Here is a 9495-nt window from a genome sequence, read left to right as displayed (position 1 = left end):
CAGCCTAAAAATAGGGAAAAGGGCAGTGACATTTACATTTTCTGTGAAGGTTATTTGAAGAAGTGGATGAAAAGTGCCCACCTTGTGAGTGTTCAACAGAGATGTTTATGATTATCACTGTTACTAATCTCATTCTACAGCACCTCATTAATAAAGACAATTGAAAGGCTGGGAGTTAAAATGTCTGTTGAGTACAATCCAGCTTACCTCATTTTTGTTTTTTTACGGTACGCGAGCCTCTCACTGCTGTGGCGTCTCCCGCTGCGGAGCACAGGCTCCGGACGCCCAGGCTCAGCGGCCATGGCTCAGGAGCCCAGCTGCTCCGCGGCATGTGGGATCTTCCCGGACCGGGGCACGAACCCGTGTCCCCTGCATCAGCAGGCGGACTCTCAACCACTGCGCCACCAGGGAAGCCTCAGCTTACCACATTTTTATGCAAAGACCATTTACACCCAGGATAGAAATGTAGCGAATGGAATCTTTCCAACAGATACCAAGATGGAGAACACCCTTCAAAGAATCCCAGCCTTGGTGGCCAGTGGTATATAAGAAATGTTTGGGCATCACGTTGAATGGGGGAAAGAGAGGCATGGAGAATTCTTTGGGGTTGAGGAAGGTTCTCACTTGCTTTGTGTCTTGAAATTTTAAAAGAATCTCCCTGTAATGCAGCCCAGTGTGGGAGTCATCCCTGAAAGTGACAGACACCTAAACACCAAATATAGCTTCTGAATTCTGTGAGGGAAATGGGTTGAAATTTGTGAACAGTGCTAAATATGAGGAGAAAAACAGAATTTTATTTCTGTGCTTCATGGCATTGCCTCAGTCAGAACCTGTGTTGAACTTAGCTAAGCTTGAGGAAACAGGAATTATCAAAATATACTTGGGGCTTCCCTGGTGGCGCAGTGGTTGAGAGTCCGCCTGCCGATGCAGGGGACACGGGTTCGTGCCCCGGTCCGGGAAGATCCCACATGCCGCGCAGCGGCTGGGCCCGTGAGCCATGGCCGCTAAGCCTGCGCGTCCGGAGCCTGTGCTCCGCAACGGGAGAGGCCACAGCAGTGAGAGGCCCGCGTACCGCAAAAAAAAAAAAAAAAATTCCTCAAAATGTACTTGGAAAGGGGCCAATGGGATTATGGTTTGGTTCCCAAAGTCCCTGGAAAATGGCTGGGGCTAATTGCCATCTGGGAATCATCCTCTTTGGGAAGAACCTAGAAGAAAATACTTCCTGGTAGCTGCTGCCATGATGAGGACAGGGTTATTTGCAACTGACCCATGTTTACTTTTTCCCTGGCTCCAAGTTCCTAAAGAGCCCACAGCGCCACCCTCAGTGGCTCTTAGACTTGGAAATGTCCAAATTCCCAGGGCTGGGTGCCTCACTCTCCACTCACATTCTCAGATTTAGTGTTTTTAAGGCAATTTGCTGAGCTGAGCCCATCTTTCCGGGAAGTAAGGAGCTCAAAGATAACATTGTCTTCTGTTAGTTACTCCCTATAAATTTCTAGACTCCATCCAGAGAAAAAATTTTAATCTCAAGCCTGCCGAATAGGGAAGAAAACAAACATATTTTACACTGTTTGGGTCTTCACAGGGTCACTTAATGTACACTCAGCTGCATACTCCTCAGCCCCCACCCTTACTTCTCATTGTGATTATTACCTGACCACCGTCAGAGAAGCCATGACTTAAGCCTGGAGGACCAACACATCCCCAGTTGCATTTCTCTTGCTCCTTGAATCAGTTCATGATCTGGTACGTTACCCACATAACACTTAAATGGCAACTTGACACAAGGACTTTTTTTTTTTAACCTTTTTATTGGAGTATAATTGCTTTAAAATTGTGTGTTAGTTTCTGCTTTATAACAAAGTGAATCAGCTATACATATACATATATCCCCATATCTCCTCCTTAGGACTTCTTTATATTGGGGCTTTGCGGGGAAAGAAACCACTGTTTTCAGAAAGTTTTAAAAATTCTGGGACGTTTTGATTACTTTGATCTGGCTGAAGATCCCCCAACAATAATGCTTTTGGTATTATTATTCTCATTCAGGAAGAGATTAAACTCTTCCTGTCTCACACCCAGAGCTACAACTGTCCATATTAGTAAAACTCAATGTTTGTGGAGTGAATCAGGAATGATTCCTTGACTCTCTTGCTGCCCCCACCCCCCATTCTTTCTCTTTCTTGAATGAATATCTGATTCAGTCAACTCATCTGAAGAAAGACAAAGATCCAATCAGGATTAACCTGATGGACAGTCTAGAATCTAATTGTGTATAACTTTCTGATTGGAAGATAGTAGTTGAAAAGGGGGATGATGTGATTAGAAAGTTCTACAAAAGCCTCAGGTACCAAAGAAGAGATGCAGAATTTTCTTGCTCTGGTGTCACTGCCTGGGCTCTCCAACAGAACTGAGGTCTGAATACCCTGCCAATCACATCAGAGCTGGTAAGTTATCAATCTCAGTTAAGGACACCCAAATCTCATCTATGGTAATCTGGTCTTGAATGATGACATGCAGCTAGGGATGGCAGGGAGATTTTCCTTTTTCTTCCTTTTCAATGAATGGATTAAAGGTTTTTGTTTTGCCTCTAAGTGTAGCTTTGCCTTAATACCAGACATTTTGATCTGCACTTTGATGTATATCATTTTAAAATATCTTAACCAACAAGATTTACTTTTGAATGACAAACATCTATCTATTTGGAATTTTATTTCTTGACATTTAAAATATTTCGTTTGTGCACAAATGACACTCATATTAAGGGTATCTCCTTAATCTTTCCCAACCAGGTTAACTGTGGGAACTGAAGATGGAGGCTGTTTTGGTCCACAGAGCTCTCCTATTCCCATAGTCTTAGGACATTAAGTGATGGTCTGAGAGTTTGCCCCCAAAAAAGATTGGGGTCAGCTTTCAGGCTCATGCTTCCCACCTCCCAGCAAGACATAAATAAGCAAAGAAATGGATGGAAATGGATAGGCTACTGGTTGATATTTCCATCTCCATGGTACTTGTGAGACTCTTCTTATGGTGCCAGAAGGGGCAGAGCTATGACTTTGTGTCAACAGAGCCCAGGGTGGAATTCAGATAAACAGAGGCTCTTCCACTGCTGCTGGAGCAGTGACCTTGGCCCTGAATTGGTTCCTCTGAAGGGTAAGGAGACACATGAAGGTCCGCTCATGCTTGGCTTGAGAAGGATGACTTATTCCCTGCAAATATTCACAGGATTCCTTCTGGAGCAGAGTCAGCATGAGTGTCTGGAACCCACTCAGACTCCTGGACCTAGCAGCAACGGGTCTGCTGAGGGATGAGACCTTGGTCATCTCCATTTTGGAGTATCTGCCCACCGAGCTCTTCCCACCACTGTTCACTTTGGCCTTCTATGGGAGACACAGTGAGGCCCTGAAGGCCATGGTGCAAGCCTGGCCCTTTGTCCGCCTGCCTCTGGGGGGTCTGATGCAGACGCCTCACCGGGGGACCTTACAAGCAGTGTTGGACGGTATTGATGTCCTAGTTGCCCAGCAGGATCGCCCCAGGTGAGTCTGATCCAGGTATCCTGGTAGAGTCCTAGACATCCTTGAGAGGCAGCTGGTGTCATAAGAGTGGATGGCCAGTTGATGGACTAGAGGCTTCTGATGATGCCAAAGGAAGAGGCTCAGAGGCCTTGGCCATTGCTGAGTTCCAGAAATGTAGGAGTACCTAAGATGAAAGGGCACCTGAAGGAACATGTCCCCACATCTTTCTAGTGATGCTTAAGGTACTAGAAGTGGAGAACCAGGAAGGATGGAAGGGGAAACAAGATGGAGGAAGGTGAGGCGGAGAGGGAAGAAGAGGGCAAGGCAGCAGGTGATGTCAGGGATGAGAAGTAAAAGCTCAGGTGGGGAGTCTGAGTGCTGCCTAAATGCTGAGACTGTGGTTTCATTATGTGTGGCTCTTAAGGCATCGCTGACAATCTGCTGTTTCCCCACAGGAGGTGCAAACTGCGGGTGCTGGATTTAAGGCATACTGGGCAGTATTTCTGGAGAATGTGGTCTGAATCCAGTTACCATGTGTCCTCAAGCTCACTGATGGCACAAGTGGCTGAGGACAGGTCAAGAACAAAGCAGCCGTTAGCTCTGTTGGAGGTGTTTGTAGAACTTCACCTCAAGGAAAGTAACCTGGATGAATTCCTCATCTACCTTATCCGGTGGGTGGAGCAGAGAAAAGGTTCCATACACCTGTGCTGTAAGAAGCTGAAGATCATTACAATGCCCACAGAAAACATCAAGGAAGTCCTGAGTAGGGTGCAGCTGGACTGTATCCAGGAGGTGCAAGTGAATAGCACCTGGCATCTGTCCACCTTGGCCGTGTTTGCTCCTCTCCTGGGCCAGATGAGTAACATGCAGAGACTCCTTCTCTCCCATGTCTACTTGTCTGCCTTTGAGGAGCAGCAGCAGCAGCATGTTTTCCAATTTACCTCTCAGCTCCTCAGGCTGCACCACCTCCGGGATCTCTATATGGAATCTCCCTCCTTTCTTGAAGGCTGCCTGGACCAAATGCTCAGGTAAGTGTGGCCACACTGGCTGAATAACAATAAACACAATAGAATGTGAATGCATTGTCTCCTTTGCTGCTCTATCTTTTTTGTTTTGTTTTGCGGTACGCGGGCCTCTCACTGTTGTGGCCACTCCCGTTGTGGAGCACAGGCTCCAGACGTGCAGCCTCAGCGGCCATGGCTCACGGGTCCAGCCGCTCTGCGGCATGTGGGATATTCCCGGACCGGGGCACGAACCCACTTCCCCTGCATCGGCAGGCGGACTCTCAACCACTGCGCCACCAGGGAAGCCCCAGCTGCTCTATCTTGAAGTGTGGTATAACATAACCACACAAATCAAGGTAGAGGGCTAAACTGGCAGAGAGGCTCTGGAAAAGGACACCATGGTACAGATTAGACCATTCAGATCTATCAATGGAGATTTTGTGATTTCTGCCTTAAGAAGAGATATCTATCTTTAATCAGATGACCTAGTAAAATATGTAAGCTGACCTGAACACTTTTAAAGAGAAGCTCTGTGCTCACCCGTTTAGTGACCACAGTGAGCCTGTCTCTAATTCATTTCAGCAAAAGTTGTGCTGTGCTCCAGATAAGGTAATTAACATATGGGAAATGCATGATTCTGGAGAGGATGGTTAAGGAGCTAGAGCCAAGAGGATTATAAAAGGGTGTAGGTGGGCTTCCCTGGTGGCGCAGTGGTTGAGAGTCCGCCTGCCGATGCAGGGGACACGGGTTCGTGCCCCGGTCCAGGAAGATCCCACATGCCGCGGAGCGGCTGGGCCTGTGAGCCATGGCCGCTGAGCCTGCGCGTCCGGAGCCTGTGCTCTGCGACGGGAGAGGCCACAACAGTGAGAGATCCGCGTACCGCAAAAAAAAAAAGGGGGGGGTAGGTGATTTGCAGGTGATGCAGGGGTGTAAGTGAGCCCCTGTAGACTGGAAAATCACAGTTGATGATTTGGGAACTTGTACAGGTTGGTTTTCTATGCTTATCACCCAGGACTGTCACTTGGCCTGAGATATAGGTGCTAGGGGCCCAAGCATGGACTGAAGGAACCTGAGTTGAAAGCATTTTTTTTCATGTCTCCCAATATTAAAATTCAGTGGTGCCACTTGATTGAAACTCTGTGTAAGACTCTCCTCTGAGCATGTTTTAGTCCACGCCATAATCTTCATTCATCCTCATAAGGAAGTAGAGTAAATTTTATTCTGCTTGACAGATGAGGAAAGAGAGCTTTCAAGATTCTGTGAACTTGACCCAGTCACACAAGGAAGATGAAAGGACTCAGGCTAAAATAAGATTGGGTATTCTGGGTATTGACCTTTATCTGATGGTCAGAACAACCTTGACCTTGGGCTTTTCTCTCACCTGGAGTTCACCTGCCACTCCAGTTTTCAAGGCCTAATTCATTGGTTTCTCTCCAGCTGCCTGAAGACCCCCTTGGACAACCTCTCAGTAAGCAACTGCCGGCTTACAGATTCAGACTTGCTCCATCTGTCCCAGTGCCCGAGCATCAGTCAGCTAAAAGGCCTGGATCTGAGTGGCGTCACTCTGACCAACTTTAGTCCTGAGCTCCTCCAAGTTCTGCTGGAGAAGGTTGCAGCCACACTCCAGGAACTGGACTTAGATCTGTGTGGGATCATGGACCCCCAACTTGAGGCCATCCTGCCTGCCCTGAGCCACTGTTCTCAGCTCAGGACCTTCAGCATGTGTGGGAACCTCCTCTCCATGGCCATCATGGAGAAGCTGCTGCAACATACCTCCGGGCTGCTCAGTTTAAGTCAAGAGCTGTATCCTGCCCCTCGGGAGAGTTACAGCCCTCAGGGAGATTTCCACCCAGAGAGACTTGTCCAGCTTCAGGCTGGGCTGTTGAAGATTCTTAGAGACTTAGGACGTCCCAGGACCATCTGGATTAGCTCCAGCCCCTGTCCTTACTGTGGAGAAAACACATTCTATCATCCCGAGCCTGTTGTATACAGCTACAATACCCCTGCCTAGTTGGTATTCTGCCTAGTTCTCTATCAAAAACTTTCTTCTGAGCACCTGGACTGTGAAATCTAGGCAAAGCTGCATCCTGAAGGGAAAACAGACCCATGGTTTCCAACATCTGATCAATGTGAATGGGGAAGGGAAAGGTGATCCAGCAAGGGTGCAGGATTGCAGGGGGAAATCTTGACTCAGGTAGTTGATGGGACATTCAGGAATATGTGTTTATAGAGTCTGAAATATTGATCTAAATTTCTGGAAGGAAGTTCAGGCTTGAGATACACATGTTGGAGTTATCCCTGGGTGGATGGCTATAAATAAATGGTCAGAAATAAAGAGATCCCCAGTGTAAACCGACTGCTGCTCCCCATGATGTATTATTCTGTTTTTGCAGTTTATACCTCAGTCATCTTCAGTTACTGGTTAAAAAAAAAAAAAAAGGCACTGAGTTGTCTATAATCTGAAAACTTACCCTTCCCGCAAATTCTTTATTCTATCTGGGGCATCTCTTACTGCATTGCTTATTTCTGTGGCTGTTCAGTGGGTTAATAAACACAACAAGGGGAACGTACTAAGTGTCCAATGAGCCAATAGCATGAAGAGTTCTTGGCAGGGTCCTCACTGCTGGCTCAGGCCATGATCCTGGACATGAGCAGTCCTCACGGTTCTCCTGGTGGGTTCTTTAGTCTCAGTTTCTGGCCTTTGTATGTGCTGGGAAAAAGCTTCACTACACAAGGCAATGCCCATGGTTCTGGAAGGTGTATCTATACAGCTAAGCTGAGCCTCTGGTCCTCACCAACCCATGCCTGTCATGGGTGGGTAGTGGTCCTTCTTGAATTAATCTAGTTGTGGTCAGTATAGACATCCAAATTCCTTTTAGCAAAAATTTAAAACCATGTAGGCATGTAACATGTTTTTAGTATTTTTATAGTGTGTTAAAAATTATACCATTTGGGCTTCCCTGGTGGCACAGTGGTTGAGAATCTATCTGCTAATGCAGGGGACACGGGTACGAGTCCTGGTCTGGGAGGATCCCACATGCCGCGGAGCAACTAGGCCCGTGAGCCACAACTACTGAGCCTGCGCGTCTGGAGCCTGTGCTCTGCAGCAAGAGAGGCCACGATAATGAGAGGCCCGCACACCGCGATGAAGAGTGGCCCCTGCTTGCCACAACTAGAGAAAACCCTCGCACAGAAACGAAGACCCAACACAGCAAAAATAAATAAATTAATTAATAAACTCCTACCCCCAACATCTTCTAAAAAAAAAAAATTATACCATCTGGGGGGACTAGTTCATGTCAGTTAGAGATTGACTATATTCCCTTAATACCTCCTGACTCTCCCTGTTATGGAAAACTGGCATAGAATGTTTTGACATCAGCATATCAGGATATATATCAAATACCTGTTATGTACCTCATATAACTCATAGTCTGCTGTCTCCATCATCAGTTTCATGTCCTTGGATTCAACCAACTTCAGATGGTTTAGTGTTATATTTACTATTGAAAAATATCTTCATGTAAGTGGACCCAAGCAGTTCAAATCCATGTTTCCAGTGTCAGCTGTATATATAGTTATGTATTAAAGGGAGTTATTATGGGAATGGGCTTACGTGGTTCCAGAGGCTGAGAAGTTCCACAGTCTGCTGTCTGTAAGCTAGACAACCAGCAAAGCTGATGGTATAACTCAGACCAAAGTTTAAGGCTGAAAAATGGTGGAACTGACAGTGTTATTCCAAGTCTGAGGCTGAAGGCCTGAGAACCAGAGGACCCCTGGTGTAAGTTCAGAGTATGAAGGCTCTAGAGCCACAAGCTTCAATGTTCATGGGCAAGAAGAGAGAGAAGGTGAGAATTGGATTTCTTGTTCCATTCAGGCCCCCAAAGTATAGGATTATGCCCACCTACATTGGTGAAGGCTGATCTCTTCCCTCAGTCTATGGATTAAAATGCTAATCTCTTCCAGAAACACCCTCCCAGACACACCCAGAATTATTGTTTTACCAGATATCTGGGCATTCCTTCACCAAGGTGACTCAAAATTAACCATCACAGTCGCCCTAAACCAAAGGCACCAAAATGAAGACTCCTCGTTACAAAATAAAAAACTGGTGTTATTGGCTCGGGGGAGGAATAGGATATAAGGGTGGGAGGACTTTAGGCAAGGGCCTCATTTTCCCCATAACATGAAGATAATGGAGCACACTCAAGTTACAGGATTTCAGGACGAATCGATGAGACAATGTTAGTTGGTGGCCTGGCATAGGACCTGACATGCAGTAAGAGTTCAGCAGTAGGGTGTTTCTCTTGTTTTTTCCTCCTGGTGGACACACCCACTATCTTCATCCTCTAGTTTACCCTCTATTCCTGACAACCTCAAGGAGAGCAGAATCCAGGGTGTGAAGTGGGACTCAGCTTATACGTGTGGCACCAAAGAATCCTGATTCACCCGGGTGCTTCAGCAGCCAGTGCAGAGAGGGGGACAGAGAAGAGACTGGATTCATCTCTAGTGATTATTAGGTAGACATTCTGAGCCTCAGAACTTTTAGGCACCTACTGGTAGACCAGACCAGAGGATATAAATTAGTTTTGCAAGCAGAACTATATAATTCAGTATTTAAAAAAAAATCTTGAAACCGCTATGTGGCATTTTGGGGGGCTCTGAAGAGCTCGGGTCCATTATCTCCTCCATGCAGAAAGAATTCAGTGAGAGGCAAAGTGATAGATAAGAAGTGATTTATTAGAATAGGATGCTTATGAGGCTTATAAGTGGGTGGGCAACAGGGTGCTGCCCTGGAGAACTTAGTGGGCTACAGTTTAATAATCAAAGGAAAAGTGGGGAGGAAGAAAAGACGACCTTCTTCTTCATTCTTGAGTAGATGTCATGCCTCCATCATCAGCTCCTCCTCCAGGTTGGACAGGGGAGTTTTCTTGTTCCTACAAGGTCAAGCCTGCACTGTCATGGTACTATGGAAA

At 46.5% G+C, this 9495-nt stretch overlaps 1 protein-coding gene across 1 annotated transcript; it reads left to right on the top strand.

The window, feature by feature from the left end:
- The first annotated feature begins 3249 nt into the window (after positions 1 to 3249).
- Positions 3250 to 6530, top strand: LOC101286458 (PRAME family member 15-like). Its single transcript, XM_004272565.1, has 3 exons — positions 3250 to 3536; positions 3971 to 4543; positions 5957 to 6530. Exons 1-3 carry the CDS (start codon positions 3250 to 3252, stop codon positions 6528 to 6530), a joined length of 1434 nt encoding a protein of 477 aa, XP_004272613.1.
- The last annotated feature ends 2965 nt before the right edge of the window (positions 6531 to 9495 follow it).

This window comes from Orcinus orca, chromosome 1 (genome assembly GCF_937001465.1).
Source record: "Orcinus orca chromosome 1, mOrcOrc1.1, whole genome shotgun sequence".
NCBI lineage: Eukaryota > Metazoa > Chordata > Mammalia > Artiodactyla > Delphinidae > Orcinus > Orcinus orca.
Note: the sequence above shows the minus strand (reverse complement) of the source record. Positions and strands in the feature narration are given on the sequence as shown.

Coding starts and splice junctions, on each gene's coding strand:
- LOC101286458 (XM_004272565.1), top strand. CDS start 3,250: ATGAGTGTCTGGAACCCACTCAGACTCCTGGACCTAGCAGCAACGGGT. Junction 3,537..3,970: donor GCCCAGCAGGATCGCCCCAG/GTGAGTCTGATC, acceptor GTTTCCCCACAG/GAGGTGCAAACTGCGGGTGC. Junction 4,544..5,956: donor TGCCTGGACCAAATGCTCAG/GTAAGTGTGGCC, acceptor GTTTCTCTCCAG/CTGCCTGAAGACCCCCTTGG.